A 25633-nucleotide genomic window follows, 5' to 3' on the forward strand; every position below is an offset into this window, starting at 1 on the left:
TCATATTGATGTTTCTCTCTTCTCCCTTCCTCTCTCTCTGAAACAAAACAAAACAAAATAAAACCAACACCAACAAAAACACAACACAGTAAAAAAAACTATTTAAAAAGAAAAGGGAGTAGGAACCTTCCAGTTCAGGCAAACTCCCAACTGTTTACCTAGTCTGTTTAAATGGATCCCTGCTCCAATTTCCCCTGACATAGACTGCTATATTGCATTCTTACTGTTTAAAAAATGAGTAGTGACTTCTCACCTCTGAAGTAACATGTGCAAATAAAACATCAAAATACCCAAATCACCCATAATTCCATGAAGCAACAAAAGAAATAGTGACTGGGAATAAAAAAGAAAAACATAATATATTTATATTTATATTCTGGTATTCTTATTCTTAACTCAATAAAAAGGTATCTACCAGAAACCTACATGAAACTTCTAACAACATGCACAAGCGTTAAACATGCCCATTAATGTTGGGAACAAGTCAAGGATCGCTGCTATACTGCTAATATTTAAAATAATATTGCAGAGGCAAACCAAGATGGTGGCGTAGGTAAATGCTGGTACTCACCACCTCCCACAACCACATCAAAATTATAACTAAAATACAGAATAACCATCATTCGAACCGCCTGAAAGCTGGCTGAATGGAAGTCTTACAACTAGAGAAATAAAGAAAAAAGCACATTGAGACTGGTAGAAGGGGCAGAAGTGTGGAATGGGCTGGTTTGACACCCACATGTGGTGTTGTTGTTGTTTTTTTTAAATCAGGAGGGATATCTCGGCTGTGAAGGTTTCCTGTGAGGAACAAGGGGTCCCAGACCCCCATCCCAGGGTTCCAGAGCTGGGAACTGAAGTCCCCAGAACTTCAGGCTGTAAAAACCAGCAGGGATTGTGGCTGAGTGACACAGAGGCTGGTGGAGACCCAGGCAGTTCCTCTTAAAGGGCTGGCAGAGACACTTACTTGGACTCACTCCCCCTGAGCTCCAGGGCTGGGGCAATTGCTGTGGGGATCCAGGGAAATATGGGAAGGGACTGCATTGTCTAGCATTGGAGCACGAATGTAGGGACAGCTTTCTTCTGGACAGGGGTGCTCGCAGGGTCATTGTTCCTATGAGGAGACTTCCCCCATCACAGAGCTGACTGGCAGCCATATCTGAGGTTCCATCAGAGTGGCTCACACAGGAATAGTGGCTATTAACCAACCATCAAATAAAAATGCCTAACAGCCCTAGCTGGTTTGGCTCAAGTGGATAGAGCATTGGCCTGCAGACTGAAAGGTCCCTGGTTCAATTCTGGTCAAGGGCACATGCCTGGGTTGTGGGCTCGATCCCCAGTGTGGGGCATGCAGGAGGCAGCCGATCAATGATTCTCTCTCATCATTGATGTTTCTTTTTTTTTTTTTTAATATATTTTATTGATTTTTTTTACAGAGAGGAAGGGAGAGGGATAGAGAGTTAGAAACATCAATGAGAAAGAAACATCGATCAGCTGCCTCCTGCACACCCACTACTGGGGATATGCCCGAAACCAAGGTACATGCCCTTGACCTAAATCGAACCTGGGACCCTTCAGTCCACAGGCCATCACTCCATCCACAGAGCCAAACTGGCTAGGGCTCATCATTGATGTTTCTATCTCTCTCTCCCTCTCCCTCTCTGTAATCAATAAAAATATATTTAAAAATTAGAAAAAAAATGCATAACAGCCCCAAAGGTGGAAAACAATATATTAATTTATTTCCAAGAAAACAACATGTAACAGCATCAAAAAGACAGATTCAGTAGTTTTGGGTCATCTCCATGGAAAGGAGAAAGCCACTAGTCCAACACTACACTCTTCCAAGATTGAAGTATTAAAGACACAGGAGAGTTGACTAGCAATGGACATGTAAACATCTATTCCAAAAGATTTCTCATTCTATATGAGAATATCCAGTGTAAAACATTTCTTCTTCTAGGTGGTGTCATTTAAGTAAATTGAAAAATGACTTTGCCATTAGCTCTCGGTGTGTTCCCTAACCCTCAGCCCTTTACCACCCAATCACTTCCATCTTTTTAAGCAGCAGGAACAAAGAAGGCTTTATTTCAGTCATTCTCTTTAAATATGATTAACATTCGACAGGCACAATTACAGGAAAAAAAGAAAAAATGTGTTAAATGCATCATTAGTTGTAGTAGCTGTTTTTCATGAGGATAAATAAATATTAAGGAACTCAGTAGATTAGAGGAATACAAAAGTAGACTTCACACTTTTCTGAGGTGATAGGGCATTTTCTCAATATTAACACTGAGATCATTCTTAAAACCTACCTTATCTGGTATACTAAATATGGCTATATTTCATCTTCTTTAATATTCCACCCCAGGAAATGAACTAAGACCAGTAGGAGAATCCCAATTGTCAGACAGAGAGCTTGTTTCCTAATGCTTAGTAACAACCTCTCTAAGCCTCACTCACTTCATCTGCAAAACAGGGATAATGAGGACCTCACAAGAGTGCTGTGAGGTTTAAATGCAGTGAGCTAGCCGAATGTCTTGAACACATCGGCTTTTTTAGCTTCCTTCCCTTCTCTCTTTTGAGTGATCTCTGACTTAAACCTCAATTTGTAATTACTGAGATCCTTGGTCCGATATCACAATCTACAGTCTACATGTGAATGTATTAAAATACAACCATTATCTAAGGTTCTCTAGAGCAGTCTTTACAACCTTCACATTACCAAGATTTTTAGAGTGAAAAAGCTTGTGTCTCACGTTTCCCTCTTTGTCTCAGCATGTGTCTGGTGTATAGTAGATACTCAATAAATATTTACTGACTGCATGCTGAATGAATTGGATGAGGGAATGGACAAGGGATAAATGCAGGGATGCTCACCCACAATTGAAAGCTCTTAAAAATCTAGGCATTCTTATCAGCACCAGACGTCGTTAAGCCACTCAGAGAACACTATGGCATTGTTAAAGCCTCAAGGATAGAATTTGGTCTCCATTTTGCAGTTAAGATAACTTTGGTGGGGGTGGAGGGTGGTGGCAGAAGAGGTATAAGAGACTTGAGACTAGATCTATGCAATACCACCTCTCTTCTAGGAGTTTCTTCATTCTGTGAGAACTTTTCAGCATTCTCAATGATGAAAGGGGGATCAGAGCACATTCTGATATAACCGAGAAGTGTTCTGCTTTCCCGGGGTCCTTTTACTGAAGCAGCAGGCAGTGACCGCTTAAAGCACATTCTGCCTCCTGTTAATGACTTTATAGTCTATACAGAACTTCAGCAAGAAACCTGAAAATGCTAGTGCTAAAACTCAGGAACAGGATTTAGTTCTTCAGTTCTAGTAGCTCAAGTTCTAAAGGAGATTGGTGAGTTACCCAGAAAACTGCTTATACATCTGTGTACAGTTGAGTGAGGAAGAATGGTATTCATTAATATGTGGCTATAGATCTGTTATAAAAGATGCCCTCTTCAAAGAAACCCAGTTCTTCTTTCCTAAATCATATTACCTACACTTCTCCTTTTGATTAGAACATTTATATATGATGAATATCTGGTGCAAAGATGTGACAACAGTGGAAATGATCATTGATCAGAACAACAAGCTGGCATAGAGGTGAGCATCAGGAAACAGCCAGAGTGGACAAAGGGCCAGGACCGCTCTGCACAGCCTCCTGTTATTGTCCAGTGGATATTTCAACATATAGTAGTGGAGCCAGATCCTGAGGTCATGACCTCAGTCCTGAAACTGTTGGCCAAGGTGAAGTCCTCTCTCAAAAGCTCTTCTTCCCAACGGCGACTTCCCTTCAATCACAAGTTGCAGGCGATCAAAAATACCAGCTGGGTTGTATTGCAGTTTCACTCTGATTTAAGGTTCTTTCTCGAAGTCTCAGTTCTAGGCATTCCACAGTCAGGGGGTATGTAGTAAGTTCAAACTTGTTAGCAAAAAGGCTCGGCGAATTAATCAACCACTTTAAGTCTCCATTTCCATAGATACAAATGCCACGCACGTAGTGGCCTGCAGAGGAGAAAACAGACAAACAAAAAACATCAAACATGCTGGCTTTCAAAAGTCAGGGGCCGTGAACCTGCAGTGGTCCAGTTACTGTCTGACTACTGAGTAGCCAGCACTGGGCCAAGTGCTATGGGGTTCTAATGAAACATGATTGTATAGGACCAGCCTGCAAAAAGCTCAACTGTTTATAGAAGGACAAAGGGTATAAATATGTCTTTGAAGAAAATGAGAGTTAAATAACACAAAGCAGTAACACACTAGGCATCATGGGGCAATTCACATATTATCTGATTAAGAGTTAGGGATGAGAGGTTCTAGAAGTGTGCAGATGGCTTAATGGGTCACACTGGTCAGGCCTCTTCCCTGAGCTCCAGCCTAGTCTCTCTAAGTGCCTACTTTATACCTTCACTTAGATAAGTAATAAACCTAACCAAGATAACTGAACTCCTTAATCTTCTCCAAGTCTTCCCCATTGAAATCCACAGCAATTCTATTCTCTGGTGATTTCAGCACTTCTCCCTTCTCTTTCACACTCCACATCCAACTTCTCAGCAATTCTGTCAGCTCAATCTTCAAAATATTAAAATAAAATTTGACTACTTTTCACCACCTTCACTATTACCATCCTGGTTCAAGTCTTCCTGTTTTGAGCTGTTGTAATAATAACTGGTTTCGCTGACTCCACCTCTGCTGTTAGTAATATTCTCAGCATGATAGCCACAATGAGTTTTAAATGTAAGCAGACCATGTAAGCCTCCTCTGCTTACATGGCTTCTCATCTCATGTGGAACAAAAGTCAAAATCCTAGCAATGGGGGTGGTGGGTCCCCACGTGCGTTTAACATGCGTATAGAAAAGTGTTACTTCTGTTCCGGGCCCATGTACCCGGGCCACGGCATGACGTTCGTCCGCAATGACTGCAAGGTGTTCAGGTTTTGTAAATCCAAGTGTCATAAAAACTTTAAAAAGAAGCGCAATCCTCGCAAGGTCAGGTGGACTAAAGCTTCCCATAAAGCAGCTGGTAAAGAGCTCACAGTGGATAATTCATTTGAATTTGAAAAATGCAGAAATGAACCTGTCAAATACCAGCGAGAGCTGTGGAATAAAATGATTGATGCAATGAAGAGAGTTGAAGAGATCAAATAGAAACGTCAAGCTAAATTTATAACGAACAGGTTGAAGAAAAATAAAGAACTACAGAAAGCTCAGGACATCAAAGAAGTCAAGCAAAACATCCATCTCATCCGGGCACCTTTTGCATGCAAAGGCAAGCAGTTGGAAGACAAAATGGTACAGAAACTACAAGAGGATGTGGACATGGAAGTTAGACAATCCTGTTTAACTATTTCTATGAGCACATTGGAACTGTCCTTTAGAGACTTAGGTGCTCGAAGTTATTGATTTATTTTTTACATAGGGTGACTCAGATGAAAAGGTGATTAAAAATACATCTCTTCTACATTACTGTCTGCAAAACATCAGATAATATGGATGCTAGATTGCATCTCAATGTTAAATCTTCAGTGATAGATGTACTTATGTAAATTATGAAAATTTTATAAATACGAAGTGAATTGTGGACATAAAATGGTGGTGCCACTTGGATAATGGCACTAGGCAGCATTTATGTAGTAAATGATGACAAACATTCATGGCTAGTGATATATAAAATAAAATGTTCTTTTCAGAAAAAAAAAAAATCCTAGCAATGGCATTTAAGACTTCTCAGAGTCAGCATAGCTCAGTGGTTGAGTGTTGACCTATGAGCCAGGAGGTCAGTTTGATTCCTGATGGAGGCACATGCCTGGGTTGCGGGCTCGATCCCTAGTATGGAGCATGCTGGAGGCAGCTGATCAATGATTCTCTCTCATCACTGATGTTTCTATCTATCTCTCCCTCTCCCTTCCTCTATGAAATCAATAAAATAAAATTAAAAATAAAAAAAAAAAGACTTCTCAGAGTCTAGCCCTTGGACTTACCTTCCACCACTTACTCAATCACTTATAACCCTTAATAACCCTTGCTCATTCATTTCGGACACACTGCCTTCGTGCTGGTCCCAAGCACACCAGGCATGTTCTACTTGAGAATCCCTGTTTGCTCTTCCTCCCCTGGACTGCCCCCTTTCACCAGACATCCTCAAGGCTCCCTCTCGCACCACCCCAGGTCTCTGCTTCAAGGCCATCTTCTCAGAGTGGCCTTCTTTATCCTTTCCTCTTTCTGTGATTCATTTTTCTTCTCACACTTATTACTAAGTGATGTATATATCAGTGCCATGAAGGAAAATATTATTTTGTTTATTGTCTTTCTCCCTAGATTGGAATATAAGCTCCAGAAGAGCTGGCATTTGAGACCAGATTGTTCACTTCTGTGTCCCCTGCATCTGGAACAGTGCCTGGTAAATATTAGGTATTAAATTAATACTTTTTGAATAAAATGATGGAGAAGGAGGAGTGGAGAGTTAGTGGATGGGTAGAATTAGCAAGTATCAGGGGGATGGGTGGGGGTTTCAATTGGGGAAAATGCCTCTAAAAAACTGTAGAGATGGGAATTTTCTGCAAGAATAAGTAGTTTTATTGGGGAATGGCCTAGAAACAGAATGGTAGGAAGTTGGAACTCTTTTTCAGAGGTTGCGTGGCACAGAGTAGAACTATTATGGATGACTGACTTAAATTAAAAAGACTTGTGCCTTTTTTATCCCATAATTATGGAGAGTTTTTGAAGATTTTTGAATAGATGAATCAAATGGTGAAATTCATTTTAGCAATATTAATTTTGCAGAACTTGGCAGGGTACATTAGAAATCAATCAAGAGACTACAGTAATAACTTAATGTAAACCAGAAAGCTCATTCAAAGTTAATAGTTTCCATGAGTGGGAAAGAAAGGATATTAGAGACAGAATTCAGAAGGACTGACAGGTCTTGATGATTAATTCAATGTGGCAGGGAGGAAGTACAATTGAGAGGAAATCACTGGGGAAAGAAGCCAGAGTTGTGGGAAGTTAAATAATAATTGGGTGAGAAGTTGAAGAACAACTTGGTGGTGAGGAGAGCTGAACGCATAGGAAGCATACCCATGCTTAAAAAATGGAAGTGAACAGGAGAGAATACTTCCGTTTGTATCAAGCAGAGGGTGCGTGGACAACTTGATCTTGAGGACAGAGGCAGTAAGTACATACTTGCAGAGAGAAGAAAAAGAATCATCAGAGAGAAAGACACTGAGAATGCAAGAGAGCAAGGGGATCATGTAGGGGACCCACACATAACTGAGACCACAGGTGGTGACCTTGGTGGTGAGGATGGGTAACTCTTCCTCTTGAAATAAGAAGGAACAATGAGAGAATGTGTCAAAAATACTCAAAGATGGAGAAAAGGGATGATACGGAAAAGGAATTGGTAAGGGGATTTTGATTAAATGTCTTGGAAGTTCTTCCTAGAATTGAAATATTCATTGTTTGAAAGGATGTTTTAGCATAAGATTAAGAGCTTAGAGGTAAGCAGGAAAGCTAAAATGGTAAATGCTGGGAAGGACACCAGGAACATAATGAGGTAGATAAAAGAACAAGTAGGTACTTTGGAGCATCTAGCTGAAGCTAGATGGCAGGTCCCTCACCCGTTCTCCAGCAGGGTTCTGTTTAGGGAAACACAAGTGGCAAAAAGCAGATGTCAGTAAAGATCAAGTGTAGGAATCAGCCTTGCAGGGTCAAATGGCGAGGGAACCTCAAATGCTAGTGAAGACAGCCCGGGATGGCCGATGGAGTACAGAGGCTGGACAAGGAGTCCTCGGAAGGAAACCAGTACAAGAAAAAGGCTGGAAAAGTTGAACCTCTGGAAATCCCAATTTTTAAAAAGCAAACACATTTTTTTAAATATTTATTGATTTTTTTGATTTTTTTTTTTTTTTACAGAGAGGAAGAGAGAGGAATAGAGAGCCAGAAACATCGATGAGAGAGAAACATTGATCAGCTGCCTCTTGCACACCCCCTACCGGGGATGTGCCCGCAACCAAGGCACACGCCCCCGACCGGAATCGAACCTGGGACCCTTGAGTCCACAGGCCGACGCTCTATCCACTGAGACAAACCGGTCTCGGCCACATTTAAAAATAATAATGATGACAACAGCAATGACATATTTTAGGTGTGGGGATATAACAGTGAACAATTTGGTCAAAAACCTTAGCCCTCTTAGAGCTTCTATTCTGTTCCAGGGAGAAAGTAAGGATTTATAATACATAAATTGGTGAAGGAAATTAGCAGTGTGACAAAGAGATGGTAATCAGAGATGTGAGCTCTGAGTCCGAGACCATAAAGCTAGAATGGTGCTCTGTGAGTCTAAGTGCTAAGAGGGCTTGTAAAGCAGGCACACACATGAGTTTGGGACAAATCCTATTACTCACAGCCAAGGGGAAAAAGTCCAGATTGTATTACTGGCTTGCTGATTTGGCATGCAATGTTCTACTTCTACTTATGTCTGTTCCTTTTTCCTCTATAGTTGTTTGGGGAAACGAATTTATTTTTATTTTTAATTGATTTTAGAGAGACATTGATGTGAGGGAGAAACATTGATTGGTTGCCTCCCACACGTACCCTGACTGGGGATTGAACCCACAACCTGGTTATGTGCCCAGAGTGGGAATCAAACCCGCCACCTTCTGGTGTAAAGGGTGATGCCCAACTAACTGAATCGCACTGGCCAGGGCTGGGGAACAAGCCATTTTTATGCTCTGAACTTGATAAGGCTTTCAGATGTTCATTGGCACAACAGGTAGGAAGAGAAGAAAAATGAGACATTTGTCTGAGAGGGGCTTGGGCTATCTAAGCTTTGTACCCAGTGTAGGTTCCCTGGCTAGGGGCTTCTCTCCGGGCCCCCTCCAGTCATGTGATCAGTAAAGATTCCTAAAAAAATGCAAACCTGACTAGTCTACACCTTCTCTACTGGGACAGGGTCTGGATAGAGGTGATGACAAGGAGACTGAGGTAAGGCTTCACTTGCGGTGGGGGAGGGGGCAGTGGCTGCTACACAGTGGGAACGGGAGCTTCTGTGGTTGGGGAGGGCTAGCGCTACAAAGGAATGATGTCATGTGGGTCCCTGTTTGGGATGTTGAAGTCCTCAAGTCCTCAGCTGGAGAGGAGGTGGAGAAGCAGATCAGAGGATGACTGCAGTGGTCCTAGAAGGAGGATGGTAGGGGTTATGGAAGGGTGTGGAGAAGACGCCATAGCCCAAATATTGGGACCATGACTGATGGCGATGGTCTGTTTTCTAAAGAAGACCCAGGAGCTCTAAGAGCAAAGCCACCTCCTCCCATTCTCCTCCTTCCAGTAGGAGGGCAGGCTGTGGTGAGAATGCAGGCAGGTGGCATGAGCTGTCTTCTGAGAAAATGTGGGCCGATTAAGGTAAAGATATAAATGTGCTGAAGAATAGACTGAAATTTCTGTACAGTGATGTGAGGATGTTGCCATCCACAGTGGGGTGGGACTCTCAAGAGAAAGACACCAGAGACATGGAAGCATGGAACAGAGTGTGGAATCTCAGAGGGAAGGCAGGGAAGGGTGTGAGTGGAGGTAATCAACCAAAGACCTTATATGCTTTTATGCATAACCCATGGGCACAGACAATAGGGAGCTGAAGGCCTGGGGGGGTAGGGTAGGGGGCGAGGGGAGGGCAGCCTGGAGAGGGTCAATGGGGAAAAAAAGGGGACATATGTAATACTTTCAACAATCAAGAATTATATATAGGGGCATGTGCCTTGGTTGCGGGCACATCCCTAGTGGGGGGTGTGCAGGAGGCAGCTGATCGGTGATTCTCTCTCATTGATGTTTCTGACTGTCTATCCCTCTCTCTTCCTCTCTGTGAAAAATCAATAAAGTATATTAAAAAAAAAAAAAGAATTATATATCTACTAGAGGACCGGTGCACGAAATTCTTGTTGGGGGGGAGGGGGGAGCGGGTCCCCTCAGCCCAGCCTGCACCCTCTAATCTGGGACATTCCTCTCACAATCCGGGACCACTGGCTCCTAACTGCTCACCTGCTGCCTGCCTGATTGCCCCTAACTGCCCCCCCTGCTGGCCTAGTTGCCCCCAACTGCGCCCCCCTGCCAGCCTGGTTGCCCCCAACTGCCCCCCCTGCGGGCCTGGTTGCCCCACGCAGCCTGCTGTTCGGTCATTTGGTCGTCCCTCACTAACCCCTCTGCCGGCCTGGTCACCCCATGCAGCCTGCTGCTCGGTTGTTTGGTCACCCCTCACTGACCCCCCTGCGGGCCTGGTCACCCCATGCAGCCTGTTCGGTTGTCCATTTGGTTGCGATGGTTGCTTAGGCTTATATATATAGATAGATAGATATTTAAAAAAAGGAGGCTGAGTGTGATGGGGAGGTGTGGAAAGCAGCAATCTACGATTAGGTGTAGAGAAAATGGATTGATAAGTAAGGCTGTGGATTGAATAGAAGAGTGGAGAAGGCAAAGCCTTATTGCAGGGATAAAAGGTCAGACTTCCATAGTCATTCATACATTCACTTAATCAGCCACTGAATAAATATTAATTGTGTGCTATTACGGGCTGAGTTGTGTACCCCCAAAATTCACATATTGAAGTCCTAACCCCCAGTACCTGAGACTGTGACTATATTTAAAGAGATAATTAAGTTAAAATGAGGACGTCCTTATAAGAAGACATTAGGACACAGAGGGAAGTCCATGTGAGGACACAGGGAGAAGACAGCCTTTTATCAGCCAAGGAGCATGCCCTCCAAAGAAACCAAACTCAATGACACCTTGATCTTGGACTTTCAGCTTCTGTGACAATGAGGAAATAAATTTCCTTTGTGGAAGCCACCCAGTCTGTGGTTATGTGTAAAATGATTTTGCTTTTGTTAGCCCTAGCAAACAAACACACATGCCCACTATGTAGAAGGCAATAGTTTGAATGAAATGTAAACAGAACTGATAAAAACCTTTCTTCATAAGATTCTATAGAAACAAGACTACTTGGGATTTCAAGTTCTTATCCATTGGAAGAGAAATCTCTCATTAATGCCGCTTGCCACCAGGCAGGAGCTGCAGTAAACATCTCCCAACCGGAAGCCTGGCTGTGGAGGGAGCAGAGGCTGATGAGAGGGATGGGGTCCAGCCTGCTCTTGGATGACATCACTACTCACCCTTACCACTTCCCTAACCACTGCACTCTCCAAAGGAACAGAAAGAGGAATAGCAATAATAAGAAAACAGAAACTACCAAGAAGGAAGTGCCACTATAATTTGAACCTACCTGGAGAGTGTTTAAATGTATTTTTCAAGAACTGTGTCTAAAAGCCTCTAGCTAATCTTTTAATCACTCACAGATTGGTTTAAATATACCAGCAGTTCTCTCCACGAAAACGCTGTATTCTACAACTACCTTCATGCCAACACCAACAAGCAGTATGGCTTTAAAGTATGAAATGCATGCCTCACCATGGCAGCCTCCGTGTTTGTCTTCCATGTCAATCCACTTCACGGCTCTGAGGTTACCAGTCCATGATGCATTTGGCATGGAGCCAGGGACACCTGCAATGTTGACAAAGAAGAAAAGCATAAATGAGAACCGAGAGAGAAGGGTGTCAATTTCTTTAACCCTCCAAGTCATTTTCTTTAAATATATTATCTTTCACATCAGCTTTTTCATCATTATGGTGTGAATAGTTGGTGGTTATGGGCCTGGCTTTGCCACCAGTAAAAAGAATCTATTGATTTTTTTCAGTGTGTGTGACCAAGCCTGAAAAGTTTGGTCACACACATAGAGTTTAAGAAATACTGTAGTTTAAAACCACAAGAGAAGGTTGGGGATTTTTGGTCTCTTAATGGCCTTTAATTAAATGTACTTTCAATCCTAATGTTAATTTTTTTTAAGGATTTTCCAGATGGCTTCTAAGAAGTGAAAGCCCTGGAAACAGGCTGTTCTAGGTTCTTAGTGCTAATTAAGTGGGAGCAATTCCAGGGTTGCTCTTATATGACATTGCAATTTTAGGCATACAGAGAAAGACAACTGGTTCACGACATGTTTAACTCATAAATCTTTTAACACACTATGCTTTATATTTGTTAAAATACTTCTTGAGCATTTGATATTGATGAGGGCTGTGCTGGGAACTGGGGACAGAGAAATCAGACGTGATTCCTGATCACCCAATGAGGGTAATGAATTGTCTATCCCAGTAGTAGGTTTTGAGTTTTGTTTTTCCTAGAAGGTTGGTGTACACTGATCCACTCATCTTCTCTATCTCTTTCGGTTGTTCTTTGACCAAATGCTGTTGCTGACCTATTTTCTAGTTAGAAATTATCTAATGCACCTTTGAAATGTAAAGAATTTGCCTTAAAAGTGGGGAGGGGAGTTTTAGGTTGTCATCTGGCTAAGCCAAGGTTTCTCTAACTTGGCATCATTGACGGACACTTTGGGCTGGATAATTCTTGGCTATAGGTCCTGTCCTGTGCAGTGTACGATGTTCAGCAGCACCCCTGGCCTCTACCCACTAGATGCCAGTAATACATACCCCCCAACTGTGATAATCAAGAATGTCTTCAGACATTGCCGAATATCCCCAGGGGACCAAGATTGCCCTGTTTGAGAAACACTGTGCTAAGCTACTCAAATAACCCTCTTCATCTCAATAAATTTTGGAGAGGTCCCAGAGAAGAAGGGTCCATTTAATCACATAGAATAGTTATACCCCAAGATTTCCATTACTGGAAAAGGAGTATATGGGAATCAATGTAAATGCAACTAGCCGGGAAATATTTCACTTCAGAAGAACTGCAGCAATTTTCACCAGTGAGAAATTCAACCTGAACACCATTTTGATGTAATGGCACTAAGCAAATGTTATCTGTATTCAAATTGCAATAGTCCTTTCTTACAGACCTTAAATATTGATAAGATATACTGTGGTAGGCAGAATAATGCCCCCCCTCCCCCGCCCAAGCATATACTCAAGGAAGTCCATATCCTAATCCCTGGAATTTGAGAATATGTTATGTTTTATGGCAAATGGTAATTAAGGCTGCTAATCAGCTGACCTTAAACTGGGAAAGAGGGAGAGTACCCTGAATTATCCAGGTGGGCCCCATGTAATCACAGAGTCTTTTAACAATGAAAGTGGGAAGCAGAGTGTTGATTGGCCTGGTGTGATGTGAGGACCCCATGTCTCTGCCATTTGAAGTGGAGGAAGGGGTGAAGGGATGCAGGTGGTCTCTAGAAGCTGGAAGGCAGGTAACAGATGCTGCCCAGCCCCCACTGAGAGAAATAGCCCATCCATGCCTTGATTTTAGCGTGGTGAGACCTGTGTCAGACTTCTGACCTGCAGAACTGTAAGACCATACATCTATGTCCATTAAGCTGCTAAACTTGTGGTAATTGTTATGGTGGCAAATAGAAAACTAAATACATACTAATGAGAAAAAGTTACCCAAGACGATGAATTTAAAAAAAATATATATTTGTCTTGATTTCAGAGAGGAAGGGAGAGAGAGATAGATACATCAATGATGAGAGGGAATCATTGATCAACTGCCTCCTGCACGCCCCACACTGGGGGTCGAGCTCACAACCCAGGCATGTGCCCTGACCAGGAATCGAACTGCAAACCATGACCTCCTGGTTCATAGGTTGACGCTCAACCACTGAGCCACACTGGCTGGGCAGAATATTTTTTTAATGAGAAAAATAGACACAACTAATACTTTTTGAAGAAGTTTAATTGGATAGGCACATAAAAATATTTCCTCTTTAATAACATTAACAAAAACATCTGCATTTTCAGAACAAAAAAAGCTCTGTTCTTTTACCCTGATGTCACATAATAATTATATGATGATCTAAATCAAGAATTGTACCAAGGTTTCCTAACTAAAATTAAATTTGGCACGGCTTTCATATCCTACCTAATAAAAGACAAATATGCAAATTGACCGCACCTTCGCTACGCCCAAGCCACACCCACCAGCCAAGCCACGCCCACCAACCAATCAGGACAACAAAGATGGCAGCTAATTTGCATATCAAGACAGCGTAGAAAGAAGCCAAGAGATGCTGAAGGGAGCAAAGCTGCAGAGAAGCAAGCAAGCCAGGGGGAGGAGAAGGGAGGAGCGGAGGCAGGGCCGGGGGAGAAGGAAGGAGAGTGGGGCAGGCTGGCGGAGAAGGCGGGCCGGGGGACAAGGGAGGAGTGGAGGCGGGGCCAGGGGAGAAGGAAGGAGAGCGGGGCGGGCTGGCGTGGGCCAGGGGACAAGGGAGAAGCGGAGGCGGGGCGGGGTAGAGTGCAGCAGGAAACCCTATTGCAGGATTTTTCCTGCAACGGGAACGCTAGTGTGTGTGTGTGTGTGTATATATATATATATATATATATATATATATATATATATATATATGGCATGAGTCTTTAGGGGTACACCTCAAGGTTCTTCCTTTCTTGCTGCCAAACTTGAAAACTCTGCTTATACGTGTTGAATATTCAAGAAAAATGCTATTTATTAAGCGATCTTTCTTCCTACTGCTTTGTCATTAACCTGCTCTGTATCTTTGTGCATCATTTAATGTCACTCAGACTCACCTTTCAAATGAAGTAGGTAGATTAGATCAGGGTTTTTCAACCTTTCAGACTGCAAACCACAGAGAATTTTACTCCATCACACACACACACACACACACACACACACACACACACACACACACACTGCAAACCTAAGCTTCACAACACAGCTCTTAAGCTTATTACAAGCAATGCAGTTGCTAATTTTACATTATTTTCTGGTCTATTCTCATGTTAAAAACTCTAGTCAAAACCTACTAACGTGATTGCTGGATCCACTAATGAGATACAACTACTATTTTAAAAATACTGGACTAGATGATTGTATTTTTGTTGTTGCTGTTATTATTATTGATTATCAGGCTTCTAGGAGGATAGTTATGGGGTATATGGGTAATAGTCTACCCTCAATTCACAGGGAAGATCTATTTTTCATTCTTTCTGGGGTGCGGCAAAAAGAAGACACCAATATTATCAGAGAAAACATTTCAAACTATTAAATTCAATTCTCTCATTTGCTCTTCATAGGCTTATTTAAACAAAAGAAGTGAAATAAAGTTTACAGAGTAATCAGCAATGTTTTTCTTGGGACTAAGCCTTTATTAGTCAAATAATTGCACTTGTTGAATAAATGAAGATGATTCTTTGAAATACAAGCTTTATTTACATTGGCTTGACTTGCTTCTTATTGTTCTCACAGTGTGGCCCTCATTTGGGGAGACAAATTCCAGCAATTGCTTATTATTTAAGGTCAGATATATACTTTCTAACTTATTAAATAAACAAAGAATTTTGTTTTTAAATGTCAAAAGTCAATTCTGATGTCAGTTTACTGAAAGGATTTTCTCACATTTAATGGTGGTGCTATAAATTGGTACAACTCTGGAAAATCAATTTGAAAACAATGTAGGAAAGACCAGCATAATTGCCAATTTCCTTTGGCCCTTTAAAACAATAGTTTCAAAATAAGCTAGGAAATAATTCTTAAAGTGTGAAAATCTGTATATGACCACGTTCATCATGACATTATTTACACATACTCACTAATAGCACAGGCTTTGAAGTCAGACAGTAGGCATTTTAAATCCCCATCTGCTCTTACTGGCTGTGTGACCCCGAACAGTCATGTAATTTCTTTGAAACATCATCTACTAACCTTCAAAACCTCACAGGATTTGGTTAGTGTTAAATAAGATAATGTATGTGTTGTGCTTAGCATAGAGCCTGGCATACATACTACTCAATAAATGGTTGAAAACATAATTCCTCTATTAAAATCACGTGGACATGTTGCTATAGAAGACAGCTTTTTTTACTATAATCTAAAGCAGGCTTCTCAACCTCGACATTACTGACATTTGGGCTCGATAATTTTTTGCAGACGATTTCTTTGCTGTAGGTTGCCCTGTGTATCACAGGATGTTTAGTGGCAGCATCCTGGGTCTTTCCCCATTAGTGCCAGTATCAGTCCCTCCCCTCCCCCGTCTCATCCCCAGTTGTGACCATCAAAAACGTTTCCAGATGTTGCCAAATGTGCCTGGGGGTGGGGGCAAAATCAGCCCTGGTTGACAACATGGAATCTTACATTATTAATAAAACCATGTATAAACATTTGCATGTGAAATGAAAAATGTGTTAAGTTTATAAAAGTTTCTTTAATGTTATTGTATTGCTTTTTTATTTTTAAAAGTTTTTTTTATATACATCTGAGTGTTAATTGCTTCACTGATTTAGTAACTGCTTGTAAATATTCTAAGAATAATACAACACAATGTTCATTGTTAATTGGCTTTCACAATAAAAAATGGAAAATGAGCTAATAACAGAAAGGCAGTGTTAAATAACATAGCCTCTTTTTCTCATTGTTAACTGGGTAATTTTTAAACGTAAGAAGAGCCCTGGCTGGTGTGGCTCAGTTGGCTGGAGTGTCGTCCCATGTGCCAAAGGGTTGCAGGTTCTATTTCCGGTCAAGGCACATACCCGGGTTTTGGGTTTGATCCTGGGTTGGGGCACATACAGGAGGCAGGTGATAGATGTTTCTCTCTCACAATGATGTTTCCCTCTCTCTCCCTTTCTCTGTCTAAAATCAATTTTTTTTTAAAGTTAATTTAAAAAATAAAAAGATACAGTATTGTTTTCACCTACCAATGGTTCATGAATCACATGGGGTTATTAACACATGAAGCAAGAGATGGCGTTTTTATTTAATGTGGGTATTTTCTAGAGTTCTGCAGTCCCTGAGATAATAAATGGCATAACATCCTTAAAATGACAACCCTTCATTCACCTTGATAATTGCCCACAAATGGTTGTAAAAGGAAAAGATGGAATGGGAGAAGGAAGAAAAATCCAGCATTTTCAACTCAAAGGGATTTTAGAAATTTTAATATGTTTTAATATTTTAATCTTTTCCCCTTAATGCTAAGCTGTGTGAACTAGAGCTTAGGAAATATAAATGAATTGCTCAGGAGTGTGGACCTGCTAAATAACTTGTTAGTTTTGTTTCAAGATAATTTGCTCACTTATTCTATGGTGTTTTTTTTTGCCCTACAGATTTTATTTTTATTGAATTTATTGGGGTGACATTGGTTAATAAGATTATGTTTCAGGTGTACAATTCTCTAACGCATCACCTTTATATTGTATTGTGTGTTCAGCATCCCAAGTCAAGTCTCCTTCCATCACCATTTATCCTCCCTTCACCCTTTTCTACCTCCCCCACCTCCCTCAGTGGTTTCTTACGTGCCTCCCATGTTCTAGAGTAGATGCTGGGGGGAAAGCCCTGAATGAGATGTTCTTAGAGCTTTTAGCTTAGTGTATCCAAGGGGTTTATATGTACCGATATCTTCACTAGCAGCCCAGGCACCTCTACTCAAGGGTCTTTCCTGCAAAGGGGACATCTGTAATACTTTCAACAATAAAGATAATATTTTTAAAAGGAGTCTTGCCTGGACAGTGCTGGTGTGAACAGGAAAGGTTAGTGGAGCATTTGGAAAAGTGGGCAGTTCTTGTTCCAGAGCAGTTCAGGTTTCATTACAATCCTGACCTTGTCCATTGGCCCTCTGCCTACGTTTCTTTTTTGGCTGTTTATCATCTTTAACTCTCAAACACCCCTTAAATTATGGCAAGTTTTTCTGAGGCAGTGGAGGTCTTCAGTTTCACTACTTCCAGACTTCTAGCCTGACAACTTTCCCTTCCTTTCTCCACTAAACCATGACGTTCTTCATAATCCTTCACGTTCACAATTGATCCAAATCTAGTTAATCCTTCCAGATCTGACTGCTGTAATTCTGTGCCTACAGGAGCCCCCAACTGATTTCCAATCTAATGGCAGTTCTTCAAGCCTTCCCTGGCTTTTTAAAAACAAAACAAAAATCATATAGCTTTATAAAATAACTTTTTAAAACTTCAGTCCAAACTGGTGAAACATAGAAATCCATTTCTTGAGCCCCATTCCAGACTGAATCAGAAACTCTGTGCAAAGGACCTTTATTTTAACAAGGCTTTAGAAACCTCTCATCAAAAGGTAGACGGGTAGAATGTGAGGTGAGTCTTGAGTGACGGGTAGCATGTGATTAGCTGACAGTGTTGCCCAGAAGCAACACTATAAGGGACTGTATGGAGGCGGAAATGGTTCTAGCATGTGAGAGGGGAGCCCCAAATCTGACCCATCCCATCCAGTGGGCTGCATCAAAATTATGCTAACAAGGAATGAAAAGAATAAAAGTAGTCACCTTTAAGGACTATTTCCCTTCCAAAAAGTGTTGTTTCTAGTGGCACAATGCACGTTCCTGAGCTCCAGCTCTCTGAGAATAACCTTGGATAAATAATTTGTCTTTCAGCATTTTCCCTCTGTACGTTCTTTAGAAGAGTTTCACCTGCGTGAGTACATGTTGTACATTTGTTTTTAAAATGTCAAAGCAAAATAAGTTTCCTTTAAACTGGTTTGCTTGTCTTCAGTGCGAAGTCATGCTAATTCAATGTGGAAAAGAAATATTAAAATGAAGAGCATTTGGGTTATATTCACATGCACTAGTCTGTGTTGTTATTTTTCACACTCCCTCCCACTAGTTCTGTTTCAGGGAGGGGCCCTCTCTTAGGCATCACACATCCCAAGCAGCCAAAAATGGCCATTAGTTTCTCTGGAACTTTCCTTAGGTTACCCCGTTTTTCTGAGAATGTGAAGTTTTGTGAGTAAAGTATGAAACAATTAACAAATTCATTATGATCATGTTGTTTCATGAAAGTCTTGAGTTCAAGTGGGCCTTTTATTTGAAGGTTAATAAGAGCACCTGGGAGAAAAAAATCTCACATATAGTGTCTGCCCACTGTTTGGTCAGCAAACCATTCATTCACTGAGAGTGGCAGACTGTCAGGCAAGACTGACTTCTGGCATGAACAGGAGGGAAGTCCTCTCACAACATTCTTTAATCAGTGCCAGGAATACCATAGTGTCTAAGCAAATGCCAGAACACTGCCTTTGATATATGGACAGAGCCATCCTCAGACAAGTGGCCAAATAACTAGCAAATACTCTGTAAACTATTGAACAGAAGAAAGGAATGAAGAGAAGGAAGGAAGGAAGAGGAAGAGGGAGGGAGGGAGGAAAAGATTGTCAAGTAATGTTTTCAAACTTCAGAATTTATCAAAACTTCCTGGAGGGCTTGTTAAAATAAAAACTACTGGGTCCTAGACCCAGAGTTCCTTTTGTTTTCTTTTTTTTAAAAATTGAGGTATAATTGCCATTTAACATTAGTTTGAGGTGAAGAACATAACTTGATATTTGTATATATAGTGAAATGATCACCACAGTAGGTCCAGTTAACATCCAACCGATTTCCTGCTGAGCTTCAACTGATTTCCAGTTGACTGGCAGCTCAGTTCAAGCCTTCCCTGCCTCTGGCAGCGCTGCTTCCCTCTGCGGGCACTGCCCTAGCTCAGGGGCTCTATATCTCTCACCGACTCTCACCTGCCTACCAAGCAGGCTCTGAATCCAGACTGCCCATTTCTTTGGCAACACACCAGATGGCTCTTCCTATAGTCAGTGTTAACCCTGTTGCTCTTCTATGTGGGGATATGGGATTACTTTGAATCATCCACCGTGTCTATTTCTTCAAGCCATTTGAAGATACCCAGCAACCACTCACCCTATGACATGAAAGCAAATTCAGACTTGTGTCATCCTAGACCTTTCCTGCTGATGTCCATTCCACCTCTTACTAGAATTTGACTCCTCACCCCCATTCTCATTTTAGGACACAGTTTAACGTTTATCTCCTTCCAAAAAAAAAAAAAAAAAAAAAAGCTAGCCCGGCTGACATGGCTCAGTGGTTGCATGTGGACCTATGAACCAGGAAGTCATGGTTCGATCCCCCCCCCCCCCCAGCCAGGCCTGCAGACTCAATGCTCAGTAGGGGGTGTGCAGAAGGCAGCAGATCAATGATTCTCATCATTGATTTTCTACCTCTTTCCCTCTCCCTCTCTGAAATCAATAAAATTATTATTTTTTAAAAAGCTAAACTGGCATTTTTTCTCTTTTGTTTTAGATTGTCACTAATCAAGCCCCAGCCACCTCCCCACAACCATAACCCTGGCTGGGTCCCTCAGTTTGCTGCTATAGACCACATTCCGACCTGGAAGATCCCCAAATTGTGACCATGCACCTGAGGATATTTTGCAATCTTGTTCCAGACTGCAGACAGCCCATAAACCGCACCTGATGGGTGTGTTTGGCTTGACCACCATAGGCAGGGGAGTGGAACACTGAAGAAAACAGATTTCTCATGAAAGTCTGGATCGCCGGGTCCCTAGACAACAATTCGCCGGGGCTATAGGCAGACAGGGGCTCTCCTGCACTGGGGTTCCCATCATGCCTCACTCACTCCTGCCTGGCCCTGTAGACCTGTAGTTTGCAACACTTTCAGGCCTCATATTTCATCACTGTCCACACACACCAAAGTCTCCTGTCACCCTTTTGGGAATTACTTAACAGGTCTTTCATTTTCACCTGGTTCCCCATACTTTGGCTCATGCAAACGTCTGATACAAGAAAACAAGCTCAAAATAAATCCTGGGGATGTAATGTTTGCAGCATGGTGACTATAGTTAATACTGTATTGTATATTTGAACGTTGCCAAGAGCAAATCTTAAAATTTCTCATCACAAGAAAAAGGAGTTTGTAGCCATATGTGGTGACGGATGTTAACTAGACTTATTGTAGTGATCATTTTACGATATATACAAGTATCCAATCATTACGTTGCATACCTGAAAGTAATATAATATGTCAATTATAACTCAATTAAGAAGAAGAAAATAGACCTCAGCCAACGCCCCACCCCTCCTGCTCTTTCTCTTCACTTCCCCAGCACCTGGCTAGCCCTCGGGGAGGCGGGGGACGACTGACTGCGGGAGAGGGTGGCCATCTCCCGGGGCAAGCGGCCCTGAGAGGAGGGGCCGGAGTCTGGCAGGAGGGGCGGGGTCTGGCGGGAGGGAAGGCGGAGTCTGGCAGGAGGGGCGGGGTCTGGCGGGAGGGGCGGGGCCTGGCGGGAGGGAAGGCGGAGTCTGGAAGGAGGGGCGGGGCCTGGCGGGAGGGGCGGGGCGGGCTGCAACTCATGAAGTGCCCCACGCCCCGCCCCCTCGGAGTTGCCGGAAGAGTCCCTGGCCAGATGCTGTTAGACGGAGGGATAGTAGCCCTCCCAGGCCCGCGGGGGCGAGGGGGTGAGGCTGCCAGGAAGGGGTTGGGGGCGCCTGAGGGGCGGAGCATCCCTCTCCTCCGCCCGCCGGCCCTTGCCGCCCTCCTCCTTCTCCCCGAGCCCTGCCCCACCCCGCCGTGACCCCCCGCACCGCGCCTCCCCCCCCCCCTCCGCCCCCACCGCCTCAGGAACCCAACGTAGACTTCCAATAGCAATCAGCCATTAACATCCTGCCGGACTATGCAGCCATGTTCATCAGATGAAGTTTCCCAAGCCCTTAATCATGCTGAGCAAACATTTAGAAAGATGGAAATCTATTTGAGACATAAACAGTTATGTGATGTAATTCTAGTTGCTGGTGATGGCAGAATTCCAGCTCATAGATGGGTGCTCTCCTCTGCTCAGATTGCTTTGCTGCCATGTTTACTAATGATGTCAGGGAAGCAAGACCAGAAGAAATAAAAACGGAAGGTGTAGAACAGAAGTCGCTATGGTCCCTGATTCAGTATGCATATGCAGGCCGCCTTGAATTACAAAAGGATAATATTTAGTGCCTGCTATTTATAGTTTGTCTTCAGTTTCACAGATTGTGGAAGCATGCTGTAAGTTTTCTTTTTAAATGTTTTTATTGATTTCAGAGAGGAAGGGAGAGGGATAGAGAAATAGAAACATCAATGACGAGGGACAATCATCTATTGGCTGCTTCCTGCACGCCCCCTACTGGGGATTGAGCTGGCAACCCTGGCATGTGCCCCGAACAGAATGGAACGGTGACCTCCTGGGTTCACGTTCAACCACAGAGCCACACCAGCCGGGCCATGCTGTAAGTTTTTAATGAAACAGCTTCACCCATCCAACTGTCTTGGAATCCGTTCTTTTGCTGATTCCCAAGGTTGTACAGCTTTGCATAAAGTGGCTCACAATTTATACTATGGTACATTTCATGGAGTAACTCGAAACCAGGAATTTGTATTATTACCAGCTAGTGAGATTGCAAAGCTCTTGGCCAGTGATGACATGAGGAGAGAATATTGGATGCACTTCTAACTTGCAGCCGTCATGATTTGCAACAGAGTCAGAAAGATCTCAGTAAACTTTTGGCTTATATCAGGCTACCTCTTTTCGGGCCACAGTTCCTGGCAGACATGGGAAATAATGAACTTTTGGGGGATGACATTGAAATAAGAATTTTAGGGGGGTATAGGCAAGTTTAGGAGATTTTTAAAAATTAAAGCGGTCCATGGAAAAAACACAGGGCTACAGACTGGGAGAAGTTACATTTCCGTAAGATAAGGAAACTGGGAGTAGCAAAAAGTCTATATTTACAAAATAAAGAAAGAGGAAGAAAGCCCAGAGGGAATCGGAGAACTATGAGGGAGGAGGGCCCCACATGTCCCTTGTGAGGAGGTTTTGACCTTTGAGCTCAGAAGTTGCTATAGTGACCAAATCTAAGGGGAATAGTGGCCAATCAGAGGGGATATCGAGGCACAAAAACTGCAGCCTTTATAAACCAGGGAAAAAGGAACTCAGTGGGACTCTTTCCCCATCCCCACGTGGGAGTCTGTACTTGTTTTTTCAATAATTTTCCACCTTTGCTGTACCATCTTCTGTCCGTGGATTCATTTTTTTAACTCCAACGGACAAAGAGCCTGGGAACCATCCTACCCAGGGGAACGCCGCGTGTTCCAGTCCAAAAAAATCCTGTATCAGTATAGAATGTCAGAAACTCATTATGGAAGCAATGGAGTATCATTTATTATCAGAGAGATGACCCATGTTACAAAGTCCTCAGATAAAACCTAGGAAGTCAACTGTTGGTACATTATTTTTCATTGGAGGAATGGATTTAACAAAAGAAGCAACAAGCATTGAAAAGCATGACCTCCGTACAAATATGTGGAGCCCTGTGGTGAATATGAGTGGCAGGAGGCTATGGTCCAGGGTTGCAGTGTTAGATGGCAAACTAGCTGTATGTGGTTGGAGGAGGAGAAACACTGAAGACTTGGAATACTGTAGAATGCTACAACCCCAGAACAATATTGGCAATATTGGAAGGTCCCATGTATGCAGTCAGAGGGCACAGTGGCTGACGCTACTTGGATACAGTGGGAAAATGGGACCCTCAGGCCTGACAGTGGAATTTTGTTGCCACTGTGTCAACCCGCAGGAGCAGAGTAGGTGTTGCAGTACTAACTGGAAAGCTTTATGTAATTGGTGGTAAAATGGAAGTTCTTGTCTCAGCTCAGTAAGAAGTTTTGATCCTCAGTGATTAGGGTTTGCCCTCCCCTGAGGCTGCCAAGTGCAGCAGCCCTGGTGAGCCCACTAGGAAACCAGGGACCATCTGAGGAGAGGCCTGGGTCTGGCAACTGCCCATCCAGCCCTAGTGGAGCTGGCCCTGGTCAGAGAACTCACAGAATCGGGAAAAACTTTCTTCAAGTCACTAAGTTTTGCAAGTTCTTTTCCTCCCAGCAAATCCTTAACTGATTTTTTTTTTTTTTTAGGATGCAAATGTTAGGGAGTGAATAAGGGCCAGTAAGATAATTCCATTCTTCAGTTTTTATCTTTAACTCAACCAGTTATCTACATTAGTGTTCCCCACTCTGGCTACACCGCAGAATCATCTATGGAACTTTAAAATAAAGTACCAATGACTGTGCCTCATCTGCCTGATTTTCTGAATTAATGGGTCAGTGGTGAGGCCCAAGCACTGGTATTTTTAAAAATGCCCCACACAGCCCAGCCGGTGTGGCTTACTGGTTAAGTGTCAACCTATGGAACCAGGTTCAATTCCCAGTCAGGGCACATGCCCAGGTTGTGGGTTCGATCCACAATGGGGAGTGTGCAGGAGGCAGCCAATCAATGATTCTCTCTCATCATTGATGTTTCTGTCTCTCCCTTTCCCTTCCTCTCTGAAATCAATAAATATATATATATATATATTATAAATATATATATATTTAAAATGCCCTACACAATGGTAATGTGTACCCAGGATTGAGAACACCTGTTCTTTGCAGAATATTTTATTGAACATCCCTTCATAGGGATAATGCTTTTTAGTTTCTAAAACACCCTGTACTGTGCCTCAGTAAGGAGAGGTTTTATTTTTCACCAAATAAAGCAATGTTATTTTTAAGCTTTGGAGATTTTAAAAGTACAAAAGGTTAAAGAAGAAACAATTGTTCATTTCCCAACTCCCCCAAATTAGCTAGTGTTAAGCATCTTAGCACATTTACCTTGTGAATCTTTATATCTTTCCTCTTAAAAATATTATTCTTATAATCTTTGAAAAACCGAACACTGAAATTACAATGGAATCAAATAATGCATTAAAGTACAAAGGACAAAACTGAAAGGTAAAGAAAGGCCAAACACTACAAAATCTTATACCTACAAGTAACAATCATTACGAAAACATTATTTCGCAAAGCATCTTTTTGTATAAATAAATACTTCTGTGTTACCTTCGAACTATAACATAGCTATTGACTAGTTGACTAACCTATATTAAATGTAGATTGCAAATAATCTTTCACAAGTGGCCTTTACCAGTGATATATATGGGTTGGGTTTCCTTAACTTATTTGAGTTTGGGCAATGCTTATGAACACATTTACCACTTTGATGGGTTTATTGATTCAAAAACTGTTTCCTTAGATGATAGAAACTCGAGAGATTCTGTTATTTGCAGCACATGAACATCAAGTAGTAAGTTTTCTGTGATCTACCTGTTCAGATGTGTTTTTTCACAGTTTGAAATAGGTATTTACATTTCAAGTGGCATTTCCTAAATTTGATGTAACTGTTTCAAATAACAGTATTTACAGTATTGATTTGCCTTCTCACTTTACTACACAGGAAGGGATTTCATGGCCGGGCCCTTTTCTATTGGCATCTATAGAACATAGCATGCCCTGTACTGCTTTGTCTATTGTCTGGAGAAAGGGCCTTCATGAGTCCATTATACAAATTTTCATCTTGCCCTGCACACAGCGCCGTCTTCATCTTCAAAACAAGGCACCAGGCTACACCCAGTTGGATATAAATCAGAAGTCAGTTGCAAGTTGTAAAACATTTTGTCCAATTTTATGTAAAAGCAGCCAAATAAAAATCATGTTTGCTTAGGATTCATCTAATTTTAACTCCTATTTACAACCCAAAACAGGTCCAAAGGAGCTGAAGGTCAGTGGTAAATTCCATTTGCTGCTTCATGTACTGGGGTATATATAGATTGCTGACTCTGGGAACTAAGTGCCTATTTATAGCAAGCCCAATCTTTTATACAGGACGGCAGACATGGTTCTGTTTACACTCCTCTTCTGTGGATACGAGAAACGTCTAAATAAACTTTAAAAAGAGAAGACACACGGGAG

General features: G+C 42.2%; 1 protein-coding gene and 2 pseudogenes across 1 annotated transcript in view; 2 read left to right on the forward strand and 1 right to left on the reverse strand.

The window, feature by feature from the left end:
* Positions 1–1717: 1717 nt before the first annotated feature.
* LOC103290189 (glucosaminyl (N-acetyl) transferase 2 (I blood group)) overlaps positions 1718–25633 on the reverse strand; it is a 42890-nt gene continuing 18974 nt past the window's right edge. Inside the window, exons 2-3 of the mRNA XM_008146121.3 lie at positions 11458–11550; positions 1718–4009 (exon numbers count right to left, since the gene is read on the reverse strand). Coding sequence (XP_008144343.2) covers positions 3819–4009; positions 11458–11550 — 284 coding nt within the window. The 3' untranslated portion in view covers positions 1718–3818. The remainder of the gene's footprint in view (positions 4010–11457; positions 11551–25633) is intronic.
* Positions 4849–5406, forward strand: LOC103290199 (probable ribosome biogenesis protein RLP24; annotated as a pseudogene).
* LOC129150183 (kelch-like protein 5) lies at positions 21486–23529 on the forward strand (annotated as a pseudogene).

Source organism: Eptesicus fuscus, chromosome 9, assembly GCF_027574615.1.
Source record: "Eptesicus fuscus isolate TK198812 chromosome 9, DD_ASM_mEF_20220401, whole genome shotgun sequence".
Lineage (NCBI taxonomy): Eukaryota > Metazoa > Chordata > Mammalia > Chiroptera > Vespertilionidae > Eptesicus > Eptesicus fuscus.